Consider the following 26,641-nt stretch of genomic DNA (forward strand, 5'->3'; position numbering starts at 1 on the left):
ATTACCCCACGTTGGACAAATCGAAGTGGCATGTTTACATATCGAGCCCCTATATGACGCAGTAACGTGTTAGTGGTATATCAGACTGTTGTGACCATTGGAGCCGATACCGAACATTCTAGGGGGAGGAAAGGAGAAAACAAAAATTCAGGACCGAAGCTAGGAGACTTACGAAGGAATTCGCCAACGCTCTTGGCAAGACCATCGAGTCGAGGCGTGGAACTGATCCCACCATCCAAAATGCCCTTGATGCGAAAATGAACGCATCGAATGTTTGGCAGCTCAAAGCGCTCCAGAGTGAACCTAGGATCGTATTCGTCGCCCAACAGTGTTTTGAATGTCGAGACATTCAGGAATGAGCGAAGCCAATCGTACTCATCGTCTTCTTGAACCCATAGCCCAACGTTCGCATTGGATCCTTTGTCTCCCGACCGAGCATGTACCCTAGTGCCAAGGCAAACCTCTTTGGTAGGACCGTAATGGCCCGAGACATCAGACGGGGTAGCGTCTGCGATCTTCTGTCCAGTGAAAGGTGCAGTGCTTGGAGGACTCTCAATTTTCACCACGCGGTCTCCAAGTACAGCTCGTACGCTTAACTGATCATACTTGATGAGGAATGGTAGATAAGACACATATGCCTTAGGTTCCATCTTTAAAACGTTAGCTGAATTTGATTAGATTCTAGGATGGTCAAGAAGGGTTTTCATACCGTTCGGAAATCCATATTCAGGTGCATCCCGGGGAAACCCCCAAGCCAATAGCCCATCAAAACTTCTTGTACCCGACGGAGGGGCTCTTCTCGAGAAGATTGAGCGAATATTCGAAATTGACAGGTTGCCAGGGCCTGGGACGCGGGATTCTCCTGCGGAACACCATATTGGTCGATCCGGAAGGTTTGGTAGTCAGATTTGTCCGGGATGTTGTAGTCAAATGCCCCTCTCAACGCAGCCAACTTTTCCTTTATATCCAGACCGACAGCGTATACGGAAGTCTCGCACTGGTAGCCTCCAATAGAACATGTGGCGAGCTTCGTGGTTGGTGGGGGCAGCAGACCGTGAATTCCACTGACAGTGACTCTTCACAATATGTCAGTGCCGTTCCTGCAAGGGTTTCTAGAGACTGATTACCTGTTCTTTCCAGTGTCCCTGATGTCAATGTTCGTAATGTCCGCGATCACGTCAGGGTTCAGGTAGAAGGGTCCCTGCATCATGCACTTAGCATCTGAGTTTTCATAAAGTCGGCCCTAACTTACTTGGATTTCGTACACAACTTGAGCGGTAATCGTGTTGCGACTGACCAGGCCCTTTGCCTGATCCTGAAGGAAGATGTGGAATGTGCCATCTGCTTCAATCTCGGCTATCGGGAACCCCTGATTTTGGTTCTCGGGGATGCTCTTGAAGCCGGAAAAGTTGCCGCCAGTCGCATAGCAACCACATTCAATACAATCTACACGGAAGTTAACGCGGGGAAATTTCATCAGCTCGGGTGCTCCGGCTGTTTTTAGGGCAAGAACTCACGGCCGGCGATAAGAGAGCCAGCGAGCTCTTTCAGATTTGAAGACTTCCATCCGTGCCACCAAGCGGCCGCACCTGTATCTTGAATGAGTAGGTGAATAGACAGTTCTCTGGCGGTGGAGCTCACCCATCACAGGACTAGCATCGCAGCATCGTCCACAAATCACAATGTCGGCGCCGAGATCCAGGGCGGCGACGATGCCGCCCATGCCAAGGTACGCGTTAGCGCATAACATGTCGTTCTGAGCCGTCGTGAGGGTAATGCTGGCGTCGTCTAGGTGAACGAGTTCGCCGGACTGCTTCAGGGTGTCAATCATTCCAATAACGTCGTCCCCTTCGACGTAGGCAACTTTCAGAGAATCTATGCCGTAAGACAACAACTGCTCCTCGATGGCTTGAGCTAGTCCTTTGGGATTCAAGCCGCCTCCGTTGTGGATGATCTTGATACCTTTCTCCACGACTGTTTGCGCCACATCCTTATCAAAGGCTTTCAAAAACTCTTTGTCAAAGCCTTTGGTGGCATCCTGCCTCCTTTCAAGAGCTTGCCAGGCTAAGGGGGAAAATTGCGTTAGCCGTCAAGTCACCGGTTCTCATCAGGAGAACGCCACCTATGTTTGCTTCGGCGAGGTAATCAGCCGTAACGAAGTCCACGGAGCCTTCTTTGACAACCCGGCGAAGGGCGTCAGGGCCGTCGCCTATGCAATGATGGTGAGAAACAGTGGACAGCAAGTTGGCAGCGGCTCAATTGGGACAAGCTTACCAGTGGCCCCACTGCAATTGGCAATTCGTACGGGAGCGGGCATGTTGAGTCGACTGGGCGTATTCTTTGGACGCCGTAGAGTAATAATCGATGAATAGTCTAGAGAAGTGAGTTGTAAACTTGTCGAATTATATCTTCAAATTGGCCAAGCTTGAGGTTTCGCCAACGGTTCGTTTTTATTCACCATCTGTAAGACGACAATAGTCTACGCCACTGAAGCTCAAGTCCCACCTCTTGTAGGGATCCTCAGGGCAAATCTCCCTTTGCAGTCTAGCGCAAGCGCAAGGAGGCCGTCCGCGTCAGAAAGATCTGACATTTCCGCAAGGTGTCTGTTGAGTCTGTCAGAAAAGTTCAACACTTTTGCGGGGTTCCCTGAGCATGTCAGAAAAGTCTGACGGGGACAAGGTGCTCACATTTGAATAAGGAGGCGCAGGGAAGACTGTAGCAAGCAAGTAAGCATTGCTCCAGAGGCTGCGCCCCAACACTTCTTTGCATTAATAATATCAAGGGAATACTCTGGTCACAAGTATATCTATATATATGCACATCGCTCTCCTCAGAGTCCAATTCCTTTACTATCGCTACCCTAACAGCTACCACTCAACTCTATCAACTCCGTCTTTGAACACAAGAAACACAACCATCAATCAACCTATCGAATCAAAATGCCTTCTGACCAGCCTTCCCTCCAGCAAGAGTCGGCGCGTGTCTTCCACGAAATCTTGTTGAACGACACAAGGCTCGGTCTGCCAGCCAAGGTCCGCGAACTAGCCAAGAAGACTACCTTCGATACGGGTACTGTCTCTGCACCATATATCCCTGCACCGCTCAAAATAACAGAGTCAAGCGCGGCACTCTGGGCCTTGGCGGCAACTTACGCCAACGCCATCGCGCATGAACGATACGGCATTGAGCAAAGTGTCACCGTCAATACCGACCTTGCTAGTCTCTTTCTAGTCTCTGGTCTCATCCCCCGCGTTGGCGGGAAACCTTTGACGGATGCCGACCTCGCTGCGCGGTATTCCGTATTCGATTTGGGTCACATCTTTGAACGTTGGAGGTTCAACTGCACCAATGTCTACCCGACAAAAGATGGTCGCTTTTTCCACCTCCATGGTAGTCTGAACTCGGATAGAACTCTTTCTATGTTGGAGCTCCCCTCCATCGAACCGATATTACGGATGAGATGGAAATTATCCAGGAATATTGCAAGGCGGTATCGCAACACGACAGCCAGTGGCTGGATATCGAAGCCAACGAGCATTGGCGACAGGCCGGTACTATCTGTCTCACTCCCGATGAGTTCCATGCATCTGAACAGGGAAAGGCCATCGCAAACGATGCCATTTATTCCATCGAGCAAGTCGACATGGACGCGCTACCGCCCGTGCCATACCCATCTTCGACAAAGAAATATCGTCCGCTGGAAGGAATCAAGATAATCGACATCTCGCGAGTCATTGCAGCGCCGACGATTTCGAAACTAGCCGCACTTTATGGTGCTACCGTGGTCAGAGTGTCTTGCGCATCCCAGCCTGAGCTTGGGATGTTGCTAGTTGACGGCAATCTCGGTAAACACGATACGACAATTAACCTTAAATCCATCGAGGGAAGAGAACAGCTCCTGCAGCTGATGCAGGATGCTGATGTGGTTGTTGATGGATACAGGCCTGGGGCATTGGAAAAGCTTGGTTTCGGGCGTCGATACCTACGAGAGGTGGCAAAACGGCGCCAAAAGGGCATCGTGATCGTGAGGGAGAACTGCTACGGCTGGCATGGCCCCGAAGTACACCGAAGTGGCTGGCAGCAGATCTCGGACTGCTTCACGGGTGTCAGCTGGCTTGCTGGCAAATTCCTCGGGCTCGACGAGCCAGTGGTTCCATCTCTGCCCAATTCAGACTATCAGTGGGTTACCCTTCCCTTTCCTGATTCTCCATGTTTCCCCCATGCTAACCCCAATCGAAAGGACGGGTATTATAGGTCTGATTGGCATTCTTGCAGCGATCGACAGGCGGGCAAACGAAGGTGGAAGTTATATGGTGGATATCTCACTCAACCAGTATAACCAATTCCTCCTTTCCCTTGGTGAGTATCCAAAGACGGTACAGGAAGCGATCCGAGCTCAACACGGTGACCTCGAGCTCCGCCATTACCATACCATCTTCGCTGCAACACAGAAGATGATCAAGTCTTTGCAGACGTCTGTACCGAGTTTGTTCAAGGACGAATACTGGGACGAAATCGAGTCTAATTTTGGCAAGGAGGATGGAAAATTGGAGACTTTAACCTATGTTCGACCGCCTACAAAGTTTGACGTAACTAAACTTGGTTACGATGTTGGGAGCTGCTTTCCCGGTACTTACCAACCTCGTTGGCCATGACCAATGTCTTGATATATTTAGTAAGCTTTTAGGACTAGATAACTAAGGTATATAAGAAGTTAATTAACCTTTTAATAGGAGTAGAGTACTAAAAGGTATTAATATAGTTTAAATATATAAATGTATTAGTTTCTTTAATACTTAATTATAAGAAAAATATTACTAAGTAAATATTATATAAATAACGTATGTGATAAGCATGCGGCGCAGACAAGCATGCGGCGCAGACAAGCATGCGGCGCAGACAAGCATGCGGCGCAGACAAGCATGCGGCGCAGACAAGCATGCGGCGCAGACAAGCATGCGGCGCAAAAATCCCTCAACTTCTCCTCCTTTCATCTAATCAATTAATTCTCAACCATTTAAGATGCCACAATCAAATATAGAGGCAAGAACGCTTCTTGCCCTTCTTGCCCTTTAAAATAACCCGAAACTAAGTATCCGACGTACTATAACAATCTATGAGATCAAGGAGCAAAGGCTCCGTCGCCGACGGAATAGTATTTAATCTCGAGTCAATTGGATCCCTAAATCACGTAAGCTATCTGATCTAGAGGAAGAGATCATAGTTCAATTCATCCTCGACCTAGATTCGTGAGGCTTTCCCCTGTGACTGCGTGGTGTTGAAGAAATGGCGAACCGATTACTTGCTGACCGCGATGCATTACCTGTCGGCAAGCGATGGGCTTCTAACTTCGTTAAGTGGCATCTAGACCTCAAGACGTGTTTCTTTCGCAAGTATGACTATTAGAGGGCTAAATGCGAAGATCCGACTATTATTCGCAATTAGTTTATGCTCGTAGCGAATATAATCGCGAAATATGGTATCACCCTCGCCGATATCTATAACTTTGATGAGACTGGCTTTATGATAGGTATGATTGTAAGCGGAATGGTCGTCATAGGCGTAGAAAGGCGTGGAAACCCGAAATCAGTCTAGCCTGGAAACAGGGAATAGGTTATAGTTATCTAGGCGATTAATGCCGAAGGGTGGGCAATATAGCCGTTTATCGTGGTTGCGGGCTAATATCACCTCTCTTACTGGTACGAAGAAAGTAACCTCCCGGGCGATTAGGCTATCGCGATGACTCACAATGGCTAGACTAATAACGAGACTGGCATTGAGTGGCTAAAGCATTTTAATTATTATATAAGTATGCGATCAAATGGTCGCTATTATCTTTTGATCCTTAATAGGCATGAAAGTCACTATTTAGTCGACTTCGAGTAATATTGCAAGGAGAATAAGATTATTATGCTTTATATGCCGCCTGTGAACGGCCTCTAGTAACTGTATTCCAGCTATCTAGTCCAGGATGCTATTTACATCAAAGATGAAGAAGAAAGAAAGAAGTTCTCAAGTGCCCCTGAGCTGTGGGGTAATTTCCCATCCCTGGCGCGCACGAGCTCAGTACGTCTTGCGGCACAGCCGCAAGGATATGGGCCCTGGCCCGTGACACCGCCTTATTTATCTCACCTACTTTAGCCTCTTAACGTTGGGTGCTTTAGGCCGCTAAAAATGGCATATGGTCGGGAGATTGAGCATTTAATTAGATACTCTATTAACGTACTGTAAGATCTCGAGAAATCCGGACACTCTAGCGTCGCCACAAATGCCAATTCAGCCAATTAGCTAGCGGTATTTCAACTGTTTAGCGGATAAAAGTGGAAAAGTGGAGGAGCTAGAGTGTCCGGATTTCTCGAGACCCTACGGTACTCCACAAGCGAGCCGACCGCACAAGCGAGCCGATCATTCAGATTTATACCTTAAATCGCATCTCTAAGAAAATTATAAAAATTTTAAACCAGGCCTAAAATAGCTACCATTTTGAAATAAGATTAATTAAATATGAAATTATAAAAGATAATTTTTCTAAATTTTATTTATTTTTGTTTATAGAGTTATTAAGAAAATGCTTATTTGCACTGTATATTTTTTTATTTTTATAAATAGTAAGCTTAATAAATTAATCAAAAATCTTAAAAAAATACATTCCTATGACTTTTTTAATAAGATATCTAGAAATTATTTTTTTATATTTTTAATAATTATATAGCCTATTTTAGAAAATCTGATATTGCTATTTTTAGCTGTACAGTTGTGACGGTCAAGGTTCCCAACGTAGTAAACCGTAACCTAATTGGTTTATGTTGGCAGTTGTAACGGGGCGTAGTACTGAGCGTAGGGTGGCGAATCACGTCTGATAATGTCAAGAAGTATTCTTGAGTAATCAAGTTGTATTGAAAGCTGAGGTAGCGAGAGTGTCTGTCTAAGGGATATTGTGTGGTTTTTTATAGGCAGGGTCTGGGGAGCATCTCACGATGCCCATCGTGAGATAGTGTTACATTCTCACTTGCCCGGAGTGAGAAAATGGGTCCCGCTCACTCGGTGCGAGTGAGCGGAATACGTTGATCCGTGCCGTGTGGCGACACGCATTCGATCGCGGCATGGGCCGTGACACGATGTCTCCCCTCCGTTGGTCTTGTCCCCAAGGCCACATACAACTTTCGTTGGTTCGTCAACCTTCTTCCGTCTTGTCTGCTATGTCGTGCTGACGCGATGTCTAGCCGTATTCCGAAACGAAAGGATACTCAAAACGTCAGTCCTTCTTCTCAAACTCTCAATCGTCAAGATAGGGCGGTTGCCATCGATCAATTCGGCTTTCTCGTTATGCCTTGTTCTCGTTGTTCTTTTCGCGGGGTTCAGTGCAAGATGATGGAAGGGGCTAAGAAATGTGGCCTTTGTACCCGATTAGGCCGTCCCTGTGATGTTTCTGGTGTCCCTCTTCATTGTCGTAGGTTCAACCATTTGTGTGAGTGTGCTTGCTTCCTGATATTGTTTCTAGTTTCGCGAGTCACTGAGGAGGACAAGAGATTGGAGGTTGAAGAGGCAGAGGCGGAGAGCCATTTCTTGGCTCGTCGCGAGGCCCTTCGTCGAGCACAGCGGGAATTTGATGCTTCCCTTGACGCGCTGGAGTCTCTTCGTCGCAAGCGTCGAGTCCTGAAATCGCAGGGCGAGGCCATGATCCATTCTGTTTCTGACCCTTCCGAGGAGTCCGCAGAGGTTGAGCGAGAGGCGTCCGAGGCGACCTTTGACCTGCAGTCCTTGGTTCACTCAGACGTTGATTGGTCTGCGATTGGCGTTGACTGGGCTTCGCTGAGATTGGGTGACGACTTCGCGGACGTGGGTCTTCCGGTGCCTCCTACCGGCGAGGTCGTTGGTGAAAGTTCCTCAGCAAACGTTGAGCATTGATGAGGTGTTTGGCTGGTTCCCAGGTGTTTTCGGCGTCGGTGTACCCTTTCCACTTGACCAGGTATTCCAATCGATTTCCCTTTTCGTCGTTTCTTCGTGCGTCGAGGATTTTCTCTGGTTCGTATTCCCGTTCGTCTTCAGCTTCCATATCGTCGTCGTAGCCTATATCGGCTTTGACTGTTCCTTCTGCTGATTCAAGTAATGAAATGTTAAAGACTGGATGGAGCTTGACCTTCGGTGGTAAGTCCAATTTGTAGGTGCTATCTGAGAGCTTCTTGAGGATTTTAAATGGTCCGAGGTATTTGAAGTCGAGTTTTTTGCTTGGGCGCTTTGTCTCGATGTTTTTTGTGGATAGGTAGACCATATCTCCCTCCGAAAAAGTCGGTCCTTCCGATCTTTTCTGGTCGTAGTAGTGCTTCATTCGTTCTCGTACGAACTCGAGTTCCGCCCTCAGCTCCGCGTGTAGTTCTCTCAACTTGTCTGCTTCGAGGATCGCTTTGACGTTTTGGATTCCATCATATGAGTCTCTATACGGGTCCGGGGTGTAACCAAATAGCGCGTAAGCTGGTGTGGTCTTGATGCTTTCTTGCAGCGAGGTGTTGTAAGCGAACTGAGCCATAGGCAGTAGTTTCGCCCAGTTGTTCTGCTCGTAGTTGATGTAACATCGTAGGTATGTCTCCACAATCTGGTTGACTCGTTCCGTTTGTCCATCTACCTGAGGTCGGTAGGCAGTTGACATTCGTGGGTGTAGACCTAGTTGAGCCATGAGGCCTTTCCAGAACTTAGAATCCAATGTTGATCCTCTGTCAGAGATGATTTCATTAGGCATTCCGTGTATGCTAACAATATTTCGTATGAATATATAGGCAAGTTGTTCGGAATCCGTCTGTTCATTGAATGGTAGAAAATAGGAAAACTTCGTTAATCGGTCAACGATTACGAGTATGCTGTCGTAGTGTACTCTTGTAGAGGGATCTTCCGAAATTGGTAATTTGGTGATGAAATCCATAGTGATCGACTGCCACGGTCGCTCTGCGACTTCCAATGGCTTGAGCTTGCCGTAGGGCTTGTGTCGTCGTGCTTTGGTGCGTGCACACAAGTCACATCGTTGTAGTACCGTTCTTACCACGTTTTTCATTTTCGGGAATTCATAGGTTCGTTTGAGTCGTTCCATCATTTTGGCTATTCCGGGATGTCCGTGCAATTTGTGTTCATGGATGTGTTTGATCAGGGGTTCTTGAAGGTGTGTTGGTACTTGCATTTTCCCCGTTTTTTCTTCTTCTTCTGGGATGTCCTGGTTGTGTTCATAGATCCCATGGAACAGTTCTTCTTCCGTGATCTTGTTGATGAAAGCGATTCTTCGAGTTTCCATGAGTTTTGCCTGCTGGATGTAGGCTATTTGTCGTTGTTCATAGTGACCTTCTGGTGTCTGGTGCAGGATTTGATCTTGCACAATGACTTGTTCTGTCTTGAAGTCACTTCGTCGGCTGATAGCGTCAGCTCGTCCGTTCTCTGATCCTTTCCTGTGGATGATGACGTAGTCGAATTCAGAGAGGTATTCAGCGTATCTGAGTTGTCTTCCGCTGAGTTTTTGTGTCGTTGCAAAATGGGATATGTTCTTGTGGTCTGTGTAGACCTTGACCTTGTGCTGACTTCCCAGGAGGTAATGTCGAAATTCCTTGAAAGCATTGATAATTGCAAGAAATTCTTTGTCGTAGATGGGATAGTTGAGCTCGGCTCCGTGTAATTTTCGTGAATAGAAGGCTATTGGATGTAGCTTGCCATTCTTATCTCGTTGTCCCACTTGGGCCCCTAATGCGTAGTCTGACGCATCAGTTTCTAGTTCGACTTCCTTGGTGGGGTCGAATGTGGCTAGAACAGGTTCTTTCAGGATTGCCTCCTTGAGTGCTTGGAATGCTTCTTCTGCCTTTGGGGTCCAGATGAATCTTGTCTCCTTCTTTGTGAGTTCAGTCAACGGTATTGCGATCTTCCCAAAATTGCGTATAAACCTTCGGTAGTAGTTTGCGAATCCTATGAAGGATTGTACTTCCTTGAGGTTCTCTGGTTGTGGCCAATCTCTGACGGCCGCGATCTTCTTGGGGTCCATTCGGATTTCGTTCGGGCTGATGATGTGTCCCAAGAATTCTACTTCGTGAGTGTGGAATGTGCTTTTCTCGGGTTCAACGAGTAGGTTCGCGTCTTGGAGTGCCTTGAGCACTTTATGGACGTGTTCCGTGTGTTCTTCTTCCGTTTCCGAAAAGATTAGGATGTCGTCCAGGTAGCAAACTACAAAGTCGTCGAGATACTCCCGTAGCACATAGTTGATCATTCGCTGAAAGGCTGCTGGTGCGTTTGTCAATCCGAAAGGCATGACAACGTACTCGAATAATCCGAATTTCGTTCGAAATGCTGTTTTCCATTCATCTCCTTCCTTGACACGGATAAGGTTGTAAGCTCCCTTGAGATCCAGAGCTGTAAACCATTTCTTGTTGTGTAGTCTGTCTCGTAGTTCCGTGACTAGGGGCAGCGGCGTTCGATCCTTGAGGGTAATGTCGTTGAGTTGCCGATAGTCAATAACGAGTCTGAGTTTTCCATTCTTCTTTGGCACAAACATGACTGGGTATCCAGCCGAGGACTTGGAGATTCGGATGTATCCTTTTCTCAGCATGTCTTGGAGGTATTCCTTTAGCGTTCGTAGCTCCACTTCGTTGAGGTTGTAGATGGGATAGAACTTTGGTTTCGTTCCGACTTTTAGTTCTATTTCGAGATCCCATTCACTGTGTTCTGGTAGTCCGGTTTCCAGTTCTTCTTCGAATAGCTTCTGATAGATGCGGTATTGCAAGGGTATGTTCTTGAGCCTTTCTCGTTTGTCGGTTGGTGTGTGTCCTTCTTCGAAAGCTTTCTTCTGAAGCTCGAGGACTTCATCCATTTGCTTGAGTTTGCGTTTGACGAAAGCAATGGTTCTTCTAGTGCGGTTTGCTTCCTTTCTCGCACTGATATGTCGTGTCCCTTTGGGTGGTGAGGAGGTTCTTTCCTCATGCCATTCTCCTCCGTCGTCGTCGGTAGAAGGTTGAGATCTCAATTCATCGTCTGACTCATCGTCATCGCTGGAGGGTGCGTCGTCCCATTGTCGCACCTGGCCAGTTCTCCAATCGATCCATGGGTTATACTTGTACAGCCATTTGTAGCCTAGGACCAAATCGTGACTCATGGCAATCACATCAAACGTGATTCCTTGATTTCTTTCGTCGATTTGGACTTTGAGGTGATCAATCTCTCGGTCTACTCGTCCTCCATTCGAGGTGAACGGTTGTCCTTCCAGGTTCTCGGCTCTGTATGGTTTCTTCTTGTACTTCCATCTGAGTCCAAGTTCGTTGACCACTTCGGGGTCCATGTAATTCTCTTCTGCACCGCTGTCTACCAAAGCGTTATACTCCCTTCCGCGTATTCGTACTGAGAGGTTAAATGACTTCTGTCGTTGTCCGGGTTTTCCTGCACTTCTGAGTGCCTTTGTAGGGAGTTCTTCCCTGATTTCGCTCGCCTGCGGCCCTCCTACAGGTGGCGTTCGTCGTTTGGGTTGCATCGTGCTTCCTCACGGTTTCGGTGTCGTCGTTCTTGGCGAGACTTCCATGTCTGGGGTTGGAAGATCTCTTCCAAGGTCTTGAGTTTGTCAGGGGCTTGTTTTCGTAGTTGGAGGTACCACTCTCTGTCTCCGATTGTCGTTCCCCTTGCTTCTCTGAGGTTGAACCCTCTTAGATGCATTTCGATTATGCGTCCGTAAATTTGTCCTTTGTTGTCGTCGTGAATTGGACATCGTGTCCGCCCGCATCGTAGGGCGTGCTTTTCTTTGCATGGAGTTTCTCCATAGATAATTCCATAGTCGTACACCCAGGCTGAGTTGTCTGGTTCTGGGTATTCCTGGCGAATGCGCTTCATCCTTCGATGGAATGCCGCCAGTTTTTCCGTCAAGTGTACTTGGCACTGTTCGTGGGGACATTCTTCCCATTGTCGGTCACCGTTGATGCATTCAAACTCTTTGGGATACATTCGTGTAAGTGTCCCGAACAGATTTTTATCCCATTGTTCGTGTTCCTCGATCCATTTTTGACAACCATCGTGGTCGTGAGATCCTGTAGTTGTCGCGCTGCTTTCCCCTCGCAGGGTTCGTTCCGTCAAAAGTCGGGATTTTTTACTTGTGATTCCGTCCGCGTCCGACGGATATTCTGAGTCTTGTTCGGACTGTTCCTTGGAGTCGTTCTCTTTGTTACTGGTTTCACGATATTTTTCCGCTGAAGTCCTTCGTACCATGGCCACCGTACGTGTTCGTGAAGACTCGGGTCCCTTGGTAGGTTTCGGGAAGATAGCATTGACCACTTTTTCGTCCAAGTGGTCGAGACATTTGTCGTCATAGCAATGTATCCATCCGAGATTCTTGTGGTCAGGCTTGGTCGTTCTGATTGCTCGAGGTGCCTCTTCGTCGTCCTGGTTCTGGACTATGTTAACCTGTTTCTTACCTTGGCTCCTTGGCTTCTTCGGCTGTTCGCAGTTAGACGAATAATGCCCATACTTGTTACAATTGTAGCATTTGATCCTGCTGATGTCTCTCGGTTTCCTTTCTCTCCCTTTCTGAACGTTTCCCATGTTCATGGGTCCTGGTTCGGTGCCGTGAGAGGTGTCAGGTTCTCTCTTTTGTCCGTGGTTGGACTGATTCTTAGCCTTGTATTGGGGTTGGCCATAGTTCCCCTTCTTTTCCTGGCGTCTCGCGAAGTTTCGATTGTCGATCTTGACTGCCGTTTCCATGTAGTTATCCAACGTCATCATAGCCTTGTCGACCTTGCAGAGTTCGTCCTTAACGTCTTCTTTGAGGCCTCGATAGAACCTATCCTTAAAGTATGTCTCATCCCAGGGAATCCTAGAGGCTATCTGAAGGAAGTTAGCGACATACTCAGATGCAGCCTTCGTTTGCTTCAGTCTCATCAGTCGATCGGTAGCCGCCTGTACTTCATCCACTTCCCCGAAGACTTTCTTCATCCTATCTTCGAAAACGTCGTAGTCTCGAAAAATTGTCATGGTCACATCGCTCGGGTTTCCTCGGACGTAGTCGCTGAGGAATGGTTCGAACCATCCTAGCGCGCTTCCGGTGAGGCAGCTTCCTGCAAATTTGACACGGTTTTCGTGCTTGAAGAACTGCGTGGGATAGTAGTGAAAGTAGGTACGTAGTTCCGTCAGGAATGTTTTGAGCTTCTTCTGGTCTCCGTCAAACTTGGTTGGTTTGTGAGGCTTGATGATTTCTCCGAGATCTTTCCCTCCATTGGCCTGGTTGGCAAGACTTTCCATGGTGTTGATTTGTTCGTTCCTGTGTCGGTTCCGTTCCTCATAGGTCCCGAGGAGCTTGTCGACCTGTTGCTGCAGGTTCTTGTTACTGTTCCGGAGCCTCTCGGTTTCTTCTGCCTGCTGTGCCTTGCTAAGCTCGAACTGGGCAAGGTTTCTTTCCTCGATCTCCTTCATTCTTTCAATGGCTCCATGCTGACTTTCGACCACCGCCATGAGGCTTTTGACACGCTCATGTAAGACTCGGATTCTCCTGTCATCGTCTTCATCCGAATCAGACATTCGAACAATGTCTTCCTCATGGTCCTTCGGTGGGGAGTCCTGAGGTTGCTTTCCCATAGAAGATTCTCCGATAGTACGGTTGGCAGGCATGTTGTCGAAACTTCGTTATTGCTCAGCGTGACGCGGCGTGCAACTGAACAAGAGCTTTCAACGTGTGACGGTCAAGGTTCCCAACGTAGTAAACCGTAACCTAATTGGTTTATGTTGGCAGTTGTAACGGGGCGTAGTACTGAGCGTAGGGTGGCGAATCACGTCTGATAATGTCAAGAAGTATTCTTGAGTAATCAAGTTGTATTGAAAGCTGAGGTAGCGAGAGTGTCTGTCTAAGGGATATTGTGTGGTTTTTTATAGGCAGGGTCTGGGGAGCATCTCACGATGCCCATCGTGAGATAGTGTTACATTCTCACTTGCCCGGAGTGAGAAAATGGGTCCCGCTCACTCGGTGCGAGTGAGCGGAATACGTTGATCCGTGCCGTGTGGCGACACGCATTCGATCGCGGCATGGGCCGTGACAACAGTATAGTGATCGCTTCGCTTGTGCGGTCGGCTCGCTTGTGGAATACGTTACCTATATTTCGAAGACTAAGTTCTTCTTGGCCTTTTATGCCGCCTACTAGGCTACTATGACGTAAAGTAATATTAAGGAGGGGTTTAGAGGAGCCGGGCTTATTCCTTTAGACCCCGAAAGTGTTATATTAAAGCTTGATATATAGCTACGGACCCCAACGCCCCCTGAGGAGGAGGCTAGCCAGCCTAACCCTTGGGTCTCAAAGACCCCAAAGATAGTCCTCGAGGCTAGCTCTTAGTCTAAATACCTCGAAAGACGAATTAGAAGGCATCAAAGTAGCTCTCTAGAGTCTATTCTTAAGGCTCTTAAGTTATTAACTAAGGGAACGAAGGCAATAATGCATAAGATGTGTCAAATGTTGTGTCATGTGTATTGTTATTGTTCTCTATGTGTTCTCGGCGAGAACCTGGAAAAGGGAGGCGCGGGATCCGCGCTTCCTAATCAGGCCTAGTGCCGGAAGAGGGAAGTCATGTGACCACCCGGAAGGCGGCCACATTTGACAAGATGACCTTAATAGAGTCTAAGGTCTAGACCCTTCGACGGTCAAATAAGGCCCTAAGCAAGCAGCGCAGAGCAAAAAAAACCCGGCTATAAGATAGAGGGAAGATGACTATAAATGAGGCAAGGGAAGCAATTAATTAGATGGATGTTAATACGCAAATATAGGGTGAATCGTTAAGAAGTGGTGGTCGAGGCGGGCGGGCGCGACCGAAGGAAAGCCACTATCCCACGAGTGCCCACAAGACTGCAACGCGTACCTCGCCCCACATTGACCACGTGATAGGCTTAGTACAAGGAGGGTACGAAAAGTTAGCTCAATGAAGCTATCAGAGCAGAGAGACGAACAGCGAGAACGAATTTTTGAAACAACAGCCCCAAAACAGAACTAATACGCCTCTCTAACGGGTCAATTGAATAGCCTGAAGTCGAGCGCATCGCCCAGTGCGTTTTTAGACCATCATGGCGACCTCGTGGCCCCAAGAGGTGGCCTGGCCCGCCGAATTCCGCGAGCACGCCACGCAACTTGGCAAATACCTCAGGGAAGCCCTCCTGTGCATCGAACGCGCGAGAGACCAGCCCGTTCCCCAAGGCCTGGTCAAAGTCATGGCCATGGGCGCACTATCCCTCGTCAACAAGATCCACAATATCCCAGACCTCGACACCGTACGCGACGCGCTCCAAATGGCAAGAACCGAATCGAAGATCGCGGCGGAAAGCACGACGCAGGCTCTCAACGACATCAAGACGGAACTCAAACAGGTAGCGAACACAAGCCAACAGGCATTGGAAGGAATACGCGAGAGCCATGAAGTACAGAACGAGACGAAAGCGGCAGCCAGAGAATCGACCGATATTGGCAGAACAGTCATCACGATGGTGAGAGATATCAAGCACGCGGACCAGCGTAACCGACCGAGCCCGCTACGGACTTACGCATCTGTAGCAGCCGGGAATGGGCTAGCCACTAGTATACATAACCCATTGAACCAGCTCAAGGCGCCGCCCGCGCAAGTGCTCCGTGAGATCATCGTGAACATTCGGAACCCACTCACCATAGCTGGCCTACGGGCGATGAACCCCCGTAGCCTGAAAGCACACGTAGACCGTGCTATAGAACAAAGTGGAAACGAGCACATAGAGAAGATCAAGACGGTGTCAACTAACCAACTCAAAAGCGGTGACCTTAGCATCAAGACGGCTACGACCTCTGACATGGAGGTGCTCCGACAGTTCGCTGAGGACTGGGAGCGCAGGCTTGGCAATGGAGCCGCAGTGCGCATTCCAACATACGGAGTTCTTGTACACGGCATCCGTACCAACTCGATGGATGTGAGCCAATTTGAGGACATCAGAGACATCATTCTCCAGGAGAACAGACCGTTCATCCCGAGCGCCGGGATAAAATACATTGGCTGGCTCACGAGGAAGTCTGCGACAAAGAATGCTTCCTCGATCATCATTGAGTTCACAAGACCCCAAGACGCCAACAAAATTATCGACGAGGGACTGATCTGGCAAGGGGAGGTCTTTCAGTGCGAGCTGTACGACAGGTCGTGCCGACTGAGGCAATGCTTCGGCTGTCAAGGATATGGCCACATAGGAACCCAGTGCAAGGCAACGATGAGATGCGGCTACTGCGCTCAAGAACATGCGTCCCGCGATTGCCCTGTCAAGTCTGACAAGAGCGTACCCAGAAAGTGCGCCAATTGTAAAGGTCAACACGAGGCCTGGAGTAATCAGTGTGCAGTCAGGAAGGAGGAAATGGCCAAGGTTAAGGCCGCCTACGCCGCACGTCCTAGGTACCACCTGGAGCCGCAATGCAGCATGGCAGCTAGCCAGGCGAACCCACGCGTGAGAATCCAGGAGGAGCCGACCGAACGAACCATCCGGGAGGTAACATCATCTCTCGCACCTGACCGCAACCAGCAGAGCGGGCAAGGAAGAAGTAGGTCACCAACAAAGAGAGGGCAAAAGAGAGCCAATCCTGGAGGCAACACAGCCGCCCCGAACGAGGTCGAAAACGTAATCACAGTCAACACAGGCAGTCAGCGGCCCCAAAGAACCATAACGCCATCTAGAAGGGCATTGGAAGCCCTCGATGCGAACTCGGTACGAATACGCAGCACCTACCAAGCGGATAACATGGACGTCGACAACCGCGAATGAGACACATGGAATCACTCTCAATACTACAGTACAACGTCAGAAAATCGAGAGGCATCGTCATGGCTACCCTCCTACGGGATCCAAGGGTAATGGAGTTCGACATCCTAGCCATTCAAGAACCATGGGCCAATCCCTTCATGCACACCACACACCACCCGGCAAAAGACCAGTTCCATCTATGCTACCCCCAAAACGAAGGCAGCGACCCAGCAAGGGTATGTCTGTACATCAACAAACGTCTCGACCATTCAAAATGGCAATTCGAATCGCACAGTCGGGATTTATGCACCGTAACGATAACCTTGGGACAAGGAGACGAGAGGAGAGAGATCAAGCTGCACAACATCTACAACCCCAACCGAGGGGCGGAAAGTAGGCGGAGCGTACTACCCCACCTGCAAAGGGTGCTCGACTCAGCTCAGCAAGCAGATCAGATACTGATCGGAGACTTCAACCTACACCACGAGATGTGGGGAGGCTCCCATATTCCTCGAACAGAGGCAGAGGCAGAAGATCTCGTCGAGATCATGGAAGACTATAACCTCACAAACGCTCTGGCACCAGGCACCATCACGTACGAAGAGAACAACAGGCGGACAACGATTGATCTCTGTCTGGTCACTCTCGGCCTAGTCGATCGGGTCATCAGATGTGAAGTAGACCGTGATCTTGATCACGACTCAGACCACTTGCCGATTGTAACCTTCCTCGATGTGTCAGTCAAACAGCTCAGCAGAGAGCCTAGCAGAAGTTGGAAGTCAATAGATGAAAAGAAATTCAGGTCTGCGGTCCTGAGCAAGCTGCCGCCGCAGCGGAGACCGAGAACCCGAAATGCACTTGATCGGTACGTGGGGGAAATAGTCGCAGCGCTAAAGAGTGCAATAGAGACAGCGGTACCACGAAGGACATGGTCACCCCAATCCAGACACGGCTGGGATGAGGAGTGTACGCAAGTGCTGGCTGAGGCCAAGCGCCTCAGGCGACTCCACAATCTCTACCACACGGAAGAAACATGGGAGGCATACCGAGCAGCCAGAAACCACAAGGGCAGGGTAATCAAGAAAGCACTGAGAAGAGCGCACCGAGAAAAGGTAGAGAGAGCTTCAGAGTCACCAGAGGCTCTCTGGAAAATGGCGAAATGGGCCAGAAACAGGACCATTCAGGCACCAGAGATAACGCCTATATTGGAGCACCCAGACACCTCTCAGATGGTCTCAGAGCCAGTGGAAAAGGCAGAGATCTTCAAGAGAGCATTCTTTCCCTCCCCACCGGAGGCAGAGATTGGCGACATCAAAAACGCGATTTACCCAGACCGAATAACGATGCCACCCATTACAGAACAAGAAGTGGAGAGAGCCATACAAGAAGCCTCGCCGCTCAAGGCCCCCGGCCCTGATGGCATCCCGAACAGAGCATTGCAGCTAGCAGCGACATGGATCAAGCCTCACCTGTCGGCAATCTTCAATCAGAGCCTCAATCTCGGCTACTGTCCGCAGCACTTCAGGGAATCGACAACAGTTGTACTGAGGAAGCAAGGTAAAGACAACTACACCATCCCGGGGTCTTACCGGCCGATCGGGCTGCTAAATACCATGGGCAAGATCATGGACGCTATAATAGCACACCGCCTGAGCTACGTGGCAGAGACATACAACCTGCTGCCTTCGACCCATGTGGGAGGCAGAAAGTTGAGATCCACCGAGCACGCTGTGCATCACATCATCGACAAGATTTATGAAGCGTGGAACAGAGGCCGAGGGCAGGTGGCTAGCTTACTCCTGCTCGACGTCTCAGGCGCATTCGACAACGTATCACACCAGCGGCTCCTGCACAACCTGCGGAAGAGGAAGATTGACGAGAAGACGGTTAGGTGGATATCGAGCCTCCTAGAGGACCGGCACACCAGGATCTCCGTCGACGGGTTCAAAACCGAGTTGTACAAAGTACGCACGGGAACCGTGCAAGGCTCGCCACTTTCACCAATTCTCTACATCTTCTACAACGCAGACCTGATCGAAAAGTGTAACCTAGCAGACGACACCTCGGCAACCGGGTTCATCGACGACGTGGCGATCCTAACATGGGGAGATACAACAGCGGAAACATGCACCAAGCTTCGAGGGGCACTTCAGATAGCCGAGCAGTGGGCGAAAACCCATGCATCGGTTTTCTCACCCAGCAAGTTTCAGCTCATACATTTCACCAGGGCTCGCACCAGAATAGATACCCGGCAACCACTGCAAACAGCCTGGGGTGAGATCCCGGCAAAGCCGACGTGTAAATACCTAGGTCTCATCATGGACTCGGCGCTGCAATGGAAGCCCCACGTAGACGAAGTACGGCGGAAGGCGACGAAGACAATCTCAGCCCTCAGCAGTCTGGGCAGCTCAACCTGGGGCCTTACCCTGCAAGACATGCGAAAGATCTACCGAGGGGTGGTGGTGCCACAGATCATGTATGCATGCTCAGCCTGGTCAAACTCAAACTGGAGAACGCGGACCATGCCATATCCAAACAAGACATTGGCACAGCTGCAGAGTCTGCAGGCGCGGGCAGCCAGGGCAATATCTGGCGCCTACAAGGCCACATCAGCCCCCGCTCTAGACATCGAAACACACCTCCTTCCCATCGAACATCAAATCTGGAAGCATAATGCTGACTGCCTGGGAAGAATCAGCAATGGGAAACAAGAACCCCAGCGCTACTCCGGTCAAGCGAGGGAAGAAAGGACAAACATGAGCCCGCGCAGAGCAATACAAAAGGCCGTACAGGACGAAGGAGGGTTTGATCTGGAGAAAATGGAAGCTATCACCCCGCACGTCGTCCCACCATGGTGGACAGGCCCAGAAACGTTCATCGAAGAGAGCGTCGAGAAGGCGCAAGCGAGACACCAGTACAGCACCAGAAACGAGCCAGATGCCTTACATATATACACGGATGGAAGTGGTATCAACGGCCACATTGGCGCTGCTGCCGTGTGCACCACCATCAACCAAACCAAGAACGCCTACATGGGCGATGATTCCATATCAACGGTGTACGCCGGTGAACTACAGGGAATTCTCTTGGCTCTACAGATCGCCCAGGAGGATAGAGACAGAGGCAACACCAGAAAGAAAGTTTTGATATACACAGACAACCAAGCAGCTATCAGGTCGGTGGCGAGGCCCAGAGGCAAATCCGGGTCATACCTTCTCCAAGACATTACACAGCGAATACAGGAACTACGAACACAAGGTTTGACCGTCGAGATCAGATGGATCCCGGCCCACAAGGGGATATACGGCAACGAAGCGGCTGACCGAGCGGCCAAAGAAGCCACAGGATGGCGACAAAGAGGTCCGCCGGGACCAAGGGCACAGCAACCCCCCGTACTGCATTCCTTGAAATCCACGTTGAAACTGTGGTCGCGCAGAGTTGTCAAACAAAGATGGCAAACACAGTGGCAACAGGAAACCAGGGGCCGGGCAACCTTCAGGCACACGCCAGAGCCAACACCGAAAGTACTGCAGCCACACAAGCACTTCAGCAAGAGGCAGAGCGCCATTTACATCCAACTCCGGACGGAAAAGATTGGGATGAATGACTTCCTCTTCAAACGAAGAGTGCCAGGAGTCACCGACCCGAGATGCAACTGCGGCGAAGGACGGCAAACAGTAGCCCATATCCTGCTTCAATGTAGGAGGCATACCACACTTCGAAACCAGGAGCTGGGGCAATTTCCAGGACGTCGAAATCTCCGACAACTACTGAGCGAACGCAAAGTAGCAGCAAAGGTCGTCAAATTCATGGAACAAACCCAGGTCCTAGGGCAATTCAGGACCAGCTCGTAACCAGACGAAGCTGAGCGCTGGGGAAGACTGTAGGTAGGAGGACACATACACGGGGCGTATGACTCGCCCCGTAAGAGCCTGAAAGCATGTGTACATTAGTATTTAGAACCACGATCTACAGAGGTTGGCAGCCGGTTGTAGATAGAGGTTTGAGGACAGAAGTGGGAAGTCTGGAGGCGGCTGGCCAAACACCATTTGGCGTTTGGCGAAGTGGGGCGCAACGGATAAACATTCGGGGCGCTTCGGCTGTCGGCCAAACCCCGCTTACCGGGCATGGCTGCCGGGGAATAAGGCGGCTAAAACCGAGTAGGAATAGAACCTGAACCTGAACCTGAAGCTATCACAGCCAAAATCACATACAAATTATTTTGAACTGAACAATGGCCACGCTCTCAATTCCACAAGAGGCACAAGCCCTCAATGCCTATGACGACAAGAGCTTTATCAAGGAAAATCATAGTCATCAAATGCACCCTAATGACCCGACCCGGGTGGCTGTTTTTCCGGCCGAAAAGGGTCGCGGCACCAACTTTGAACCCTTCCACGTAGAGACACGCAACTTCCACATCAACATACCGCCGCCATCGCCGCTGCAGCTATTCCAGCTTTTCCTTCCTATTTCCCTTGTTGAGAGATGGGTCCAATACACTCAAAGCTGGCTCTCGTGGCTCAAGGAAAATGACGTTGTCGATAGCTGGAATCACCCGATGACGAAGAACGCCAGGCTGCGAGCTTGGCAAGGGACCTCTGTTGCAGAAGTATATGTATGGCTTGGAGTGCTAATTTATATAGGTTTACATAAGGAAAGGACCATTAAGAGCCATTGGAGTACTCCAAAGCCGGGGGAACAGCGCCCTTTACACTCAATCATCAAGTTCATGCCCTATTGGAAGTTTCAGATCCTTCACCGCCACCTTCGCCCTTTTGACTACACCAAGATCGACGAGACCGCGCCTCTTCCGAAGGTGTTCCAAGCCTGTGACGAGTGGTCTGACCTCATACAAGCTGCGTCTACAAGGATCTTTACCCCGGGCTCTCATCTCGCTGTGGATGAGTGTATGATCCGCTTCACGGGCAGGTCTAATGAGACAACAGTCGTCAAAGGCAAGCCCATTCCTCAAGGCTTCAAGATCTGGGTTATCGCACAGCACGGCTTCTTTATCCACTGGTTCTGGCACATCACGGGCGCACAATACGGCGCCGTTGGTGTTGAGCTTCCTCCCGCAAAGCGCCGCTGCACCCGCCGCACGCAAGGATCACAGGAGACACAGGGGAGCTCCTCAGACGAGCCTATCGCCTTGAACTCGACTCAAAGCGTCGTCGTGGCCCTAGCAAATACACTGCCAAAAGCGACATATCACGTCTTCGTCGATAACCTCTTCTCGTCGTCAGATCTCTTCCGCAGCCTCCGTATGCATGGCCACGGAGCCACAGGCACGGCTCGACCTAACAGCGGCATCAACGAGGAGCTTATTCACGATCTCAGAGGCGATAAAAGGCTTAGTACGAGCTATGACTTTAACCAGGTCAAAGTAATCCCTACGCCTGATAATAAGGTATGACGCCAAGACACTTTCACACATAAATCTCTTACTAATTTGTCTTCTCTTCATCTCACAAGGTCAACCAAGTCGCTTGGAAGGATAGCCGCCTCGTCCTCTTCTTCACGACCGTCTTTTCCGGCGAGGAGCGGGTCGAACGCCGCAGGAAGAAGCCCACCTCCAAGAAGCCCGAGGCCCGGCAGATACGCCGCTTCTTCGGCGATGAAGCCATCAAGGATATCTCTATCCCTACTGTTGCCGCTGAGTATAATGATGAGATGAATCACGTGGATCGGGGCGACCAGTTGAGGTCATATTACGCCTATGATCATCCCTTGCGCCGCCGCCCTTGGCAGGCTCTTTGCTGGACCTTCCTGCTTGACGTTGCACTCGTCAATAGCTATGTTATTCAGTTACGGGGCCCGAAGCCAAGTTGGAAGCGATTCACGACTCAGAGAGAGTGGCGAGAGTGCATTTACAATGAGTTATTCAACACCTACGGCCAGGAAAGTCGGTCGCGGCAACGTTACAGAGCCGGCGACGAGCGTGACCTTCAAAGCCCTGATTTACAGCGTGTTCACATCAATCGAGAGGTCAATCATGTCAATCGCAAGGTAAACTCAGACTGCCTAGCTTGTAAGGGCTTTCGGCAGGGGCAGATAAGGTCAAAAGGTGAGAAAATAAGTCCCTTTGGGGAGCTCAGCGGCAACTGTCAAAGCCGGAAGCAGACTCGGTACGGCTGCCGCTTGTGCAATGTCGCGATTTGTAACAGCCAATATTGTTGGGACTTCTATCACCGTGTAATTTAGGTGTGGCATTAAGTACCTTTCATTTGATGCATTTTAATTGGCCCCAACCCCTCGTCGTGACCTGGTTGCAGTCTTGTGGGCACTCATGGGATGGGAAATGCGGTAAGGCTGGGCATAATAGAAGAATATGCCAGACTGTTACTGAGCTGTCTAGGGAAGAAGATAGTAATTGAATTGAATTAATCAGATGCTTTATTATATTTTTATCTTCAATTCCGTCTCAAAGGTTAAGTGTCACGGGCCAGGGCCCATATCCTTGCGGCTGTGCCGCAAGACGTACTGAGCTCGTGCGCGCCAGGGATGGGAAATTACCCCACAGCTCAGGGGCACTTGAGAACTTCTTTCTTTCTTCTTCATCTTTGATGTAAATAGCATCCTGGACTAGATAGCTGGAATACAGTTACTAGAGGCCGTTCACATTAAGAAAAGTGCGCCGCATGCTTGTCTGCGCCGCATGCTTATCACATACGTTATCTATAAAAGCTTATTACCCGTTGGCTCATGTGGGGCTAGGGCCCCAGGCGATCCAACCTAGCAAGCTAGGTTGGTCACAAAATGGCGGGACAGCCACAAAACCTCGGGACATCGACGATGCCCGATTTTAGCCGTGATTTGCCCCCTTTCCGATATTTTGATGTTCACAAGGCGTCCAAGATGATTTATGAGGCAGGATCGGAAGAGAAAGTAATGCCTTTCGCGATGCCTAAGAGAATGACACTTCTGAAGACCAAGCTTGAGCTATAGAAGCCGTTGTTTTGGCACCTAGGCCTCGCCGCCTTGAGGGACAGTTCCTCGCCTATTTAAGGCGTATCAACGTCCATTGAATGCGGCAGACTGGCTGCTTGAACCTCTCTTTCCTTCCTGATGATCTGAAGCATCTGATCTATCGTTGATGTGTGCGGTTGAAGTCGTGAAGGGCACGGCGTTGAAGCCTCTTCCGGCGGGGGTGATGACTCGTACGAGGGGGTCATCGGCGGCGAAGATCGCTGCCAACGCGGGGTTGCTCGCCCTTCGTGAAGAGGAGCAACCTCGATCAAGGGAAGGTCTTCTTCTTCCTCTTCTTCTTCCTCTTCTTCGTCATCGGCGTGCCGCGGCGGCTCGAGGTTGAAGGTGACCGTCTCGTCGCTGCCGGGGAGGGCGGTCCAGTCCATCGCGCTGAGGGGCTTCGCGGCGTGACTTGCTTCAAGGATCGAGTCTCTGACTTCCTGCGGCAACTGTGTATCTATCATGAACCCGTCAGTCTTTTCATTGAGGAGTTGAGTCATCTCAGAGCGTTGTGTATCCATAGATAGATAGTCTTTATCCTTTCCTGTGTGCTCAAGCCACTTCTTAAACTGTAGCTTCTTCTTCACGCCGTCGACGACGACTTCCTTATTCTCTCGCCACTCTTCCTTAAGCTTCTCGATCTCCCTAAGGAGTATAGACCGGATAGAGCGAATCTGCCGCCGTTGCTCCTTCTCACGGTCTGCGGTGATGACTTCTGCTTGCTGGTCACGAAGGTCCTGAAGACTGACGCTGTGACTGAAGTCACCAACGGGCTTCGCCCTTTTTCCCCTCTTCATCTCGTTATATCTCTTCTCAATACGGCTTAGCCGGTCATCCACATACATAGTTACTGTCTCCTCGAGAAGAACGGCCTCTGTGACGACCTTGCGGACTTCTCGCAGCCCTGCACGCGTCGGCGAGGAGAAGATATCGCGATACTCCTCTGTGACGCGTTTTGCGGTATCAGAGGCGCGTTGGAAGCGTGTTTCTGATGGCAAAAGGGAAGCGAAGGCAGGGTTGACTGCTTTCTTTGCCTTCATCTGCTGCTTAAGGAGGAAGGTCACCGCGGGCTCGGCGTTAGGGGGAAAGATGCCGGATTTCTCGAAGCCTGATATAATATTCTTTCTAGTGAATCCCTTATCGATGATCTCCTAAAGTCACGCATCGATTAGTAGGTCTTCTTATGAGATATTCACTAACTTGCCTGCAGTCCTTTGACGAAGTTAAGGCGCGAGAAAGTGATGCTACCTTTACGTAATGCTTGGCGGAGAATCTTCTGATGTGCGTTCTTCATCGGCTGGAAGACTCCTATATCCATCGGCTGAAGGAAATGCGTTGAGTGTGAAGGCAAAGGAATCACGATGATCTGGAACTTAAGGCAATACTCGCGGAAGGCAAAGAGGCCATGTCCAGTGAATCTATCGAGGATAAGAAATCGCCAGATCTCTTCACCTGGAGTATGAGAAAGAGGAGGAATATCATATTGAACGTATTGCCTTCTGGGATCACGAAGGAATTCATCGCAGCCAAACCACTCTTCAAAAGGCAACCCACGACTCTGCACCGTAGCAGACTTCTCCCAGCTATGCCGGTTAAAGGCCTGCGCCCACTCAAAAGTAATCTCGCCGTTCGAGAAGGCACTTTCTGACCTCGCAAAGCGCATCTGCGGATCGGCCTCCACATAGGCGTATTCTAGTGTAGGGAATGCCTTAAAGATGACCCATGGGGGGACCGTGTCGCCCATAGCGTTGCCTGTACCGATAAGGGTGTAGGTCTCGCGGTTCGACGGGTCAAGCACTTGGGCGCGAGTCTTCTTCTTCGTGCGGACGACGAGGCACTGTATCCGCTCACGCAAGCAGCCGACTCGGATCCCGGCCTGGTCTGCATTCCAGCATTCAGAGGCGCCGATGTTGAAGTTCCTGATGGCCTCAGTAAGTCGTTTGAACCACTCCTTTAGGTCGGTGACGCCGCCTGCTTCCCAAGACTCACGAGACTTATCGACGGCCTTCAGGAAGGTCTTCTGGAGTTCCGGATGATCCTCACGGAAGCGTGGGTACCACATCTTGCTGACAGGCTTCGCTTCTGGGTCCCTACGGCGGCGAAGGGTGTTGGCGGCGTCTTCAATCTCGCCCTTCGAGGCAGGAAAACCGGCCCTTTCCATCCAGGTGACGAAGGCGACGATGGCATCCTCTTCTTCATCCATGAGGAGGCGCGGGCGGCCCGGAGGCGTCACGGAATCAGGGTTCTCAAGCTGCTTGATGAGACGATCGACTGCAGAAGAAGAAGAAGCCTCGTATTTGGCCGTTGCAGCCCTGACAGAGAGTGGCTTTGTGATGCCAGAGGAAGCAGCGCGATGCGGCCGGTTGGCGAATCTAGCACGTGATGCGATCACAGCCCTCGCGGCCTTGACGTTATTTGCGGCACTCATAATGAAGATAGACGCGGATGCACTGGATTACACCGCCTTGTGTCTCTTTTTTTGGCGTTTTTGGGTGGGAAATGCAGGTAAATTCGGACGTGTCGTAGTGAAGGGCTGTCCCGAGGTTTTGTGGCTGTCCCGCCATTTTGTGACCAACCTAGCTTGCTAGGTTGGATCGCCTGGGGCCCTAGCCCCACATGAGCCAACGGGTATATATATTAACTCTAAGCCCTAAACTATGCTCTTATTATACATATCCCCTATTTGCAATACCATATTAACATAGTCTGAGCCAATAGCGGTTTCAAACCTAGAAAGAGCTTTTTATTCCGCTTCGTTAGTATCGGGTAGCTATAAACGCATTACAACTTATAGATGAAACAAACAGTGCATAGGTAGATGATAAACGCTTGATTCTTCGTGCCAGGATTTCTTACCTGATGAACATTCAATCATGGGATATTTTCTTGCAAAGCTTTTGCTCAGCTTCCAGGTACTGGTGTCTTGTACTGCCAGAT

At 49.9% G+C, this 26,641-nt stretch overlaps 7 protein-coding genes across 7 annotated transcripts; 4 read left to right on the forward strand and 3 right to left on the reverse strand.

Moving 5' to 3' along the window:
- Positions 1-80: 80 nt before the first annotated feature.
- On the reverse strand, positions 81-2,317 carry MRS44_018631 (uncharacterized protein; the record flags this gene model as incomplete). The annotated part of the gene is made up of 9 exons (XM_065616103.1): positions 81-118; positions 173-650; positions 710-1,076; positions 1,128-1,201; positions 1,253-1,446; positions 1,518-1,595; positions 1,642-2,064; positions 2,123-2,209; positions 2,275-2,317. 9 exons carry the CDS (start codon positions 2,315-2,317, stop codon positions 81-83), a joined length of 1,782 nt encoding a protein of 593 aa, XP_065472175.1.
- A 622-nt stretch (positions 2,318-2,939) lies between these two features.
- On the forward strand, positions 2,940-4,655 carry MRS44_018632 (uncharacterized protein; the record flags this gene model as incomplete). The annotated part of the gene is made up of 3 exons (XM_065616104.1): positions 2,940-3,350; positions 3,410-4,179; positions 4,241-4,655. The coding sequence occupies 3 exons, from the start codon at positions 2,940-2,942 to the stop codon at positions 4,653-4,655; spliced, it is 1,596 nt and encodes a 531-aa protein (XP_065472176.1).
- Positions 4,656-7,510: 2,855 nt separating this feature from the next.
- On the reverse strand, positions 7,511-13,611 carry MRS44_018633 (uncharacterized protein; the record flags this gene model as incomplete). The annotated part of the gene is made up of 4 exons (XM_065616105.1): positions 7,511-7,745; positions 7,863-8,974; positions 9,035-11,408; positions 11,465-13,611. The coding sequence occupies 4 exons, from the start codon at positions 13,609-13,611 to the stop codon at positions 7,511-7,513; spliced, it is 5,868 nt and encodes a 1,955-aa protein (XP_065472177.1).
- A 1,438-nt stretch (positions 13,612-15,049) lies between these two features.
- On the forward strand, positions 15,050-16,756 carry MRS44_018634 (uncharacterized protein; the record flags this gene model as incomplete). The annotated part of the gene is made up of 1 exon (XM_065616106.1): positions 15,050-16,756. The coding sequence occupies one exon, from the start codon at positions 15,050-15,052 to the stop codon at positions 16,754-16,756; it is 1,707 nt and encodes a 568-aa protein (XP_065472178.1).
- A 59-nt stretch (positions 16,757-16,815) lies between these two features.
- MRS44_018635 (uncharacterized protein) lies at positions 16,816-20,589 on the forward strand (the record flags this gene model as incomplete). The annotated part of the gene is made up of 1 exon (XM_065616107.1): positions 16,816-20,589. One exon carries the CDS (start codon positions 16,816-16,818, stop codon positions 20,587-20,589), a length of 3,774 nt encoding a protein of 1,257 aa, XP_065472179.1.
- Positions 20,590-20,969: 380 nt separating this feature from the next.
- Positions 20,970-22,934, forward strand: MRS44_018636 (uncharacterized protein; the record flags this gene model as incomplete). Its single annotated transcript, XM_065616108.1, has 4 exons — positions 20,970-21,347; positions 21,489-22,145; positions 22,211-22,766; positions 22,903-22,934. 4 exons carry the CDS (start codon positions 20,970-20,972, stop codon positions 22,932-22,934), a joined length of 1,623 nt encoding a protein of 540 aa, XP_065472180.1.
- Positions 22,935-23,739: 805 nt separating this feature from the next.
- Positions 23,740-26,132, reverse strand: MRS44_018637 (uncharacterized protein; the record flags this gene model as incomplete). Its single annotated transcript, XM_065616109.1, has 2 exons — positions 23,740-24,812; positions 24,905-26,132. The coding sequence occupies 2 exons, from the start codon at positions 26,130-26,132 to the stop codon at positions 23,740-23,742; spliced, it is 2,301 nt and encodes a 766-aa protein (XP_065472181.1).
- Between the last annotated feature and the right edge of the window lie 509 nt (positions 26,133-26,641).

This window comes from Fusarium solani (assembly GCF_023522795.1).
Source record: "Fusarium solani strain SB1 chromosome Unknown bctg00000016, whole genome shotgun sequence".
NCBI classification, from domain to species: Eukaryota; Fungi; Ascomycota; class Sordariomycetes; order Hypocreales; family Nectriaceae; genus Fusarium; species Fusarium solani.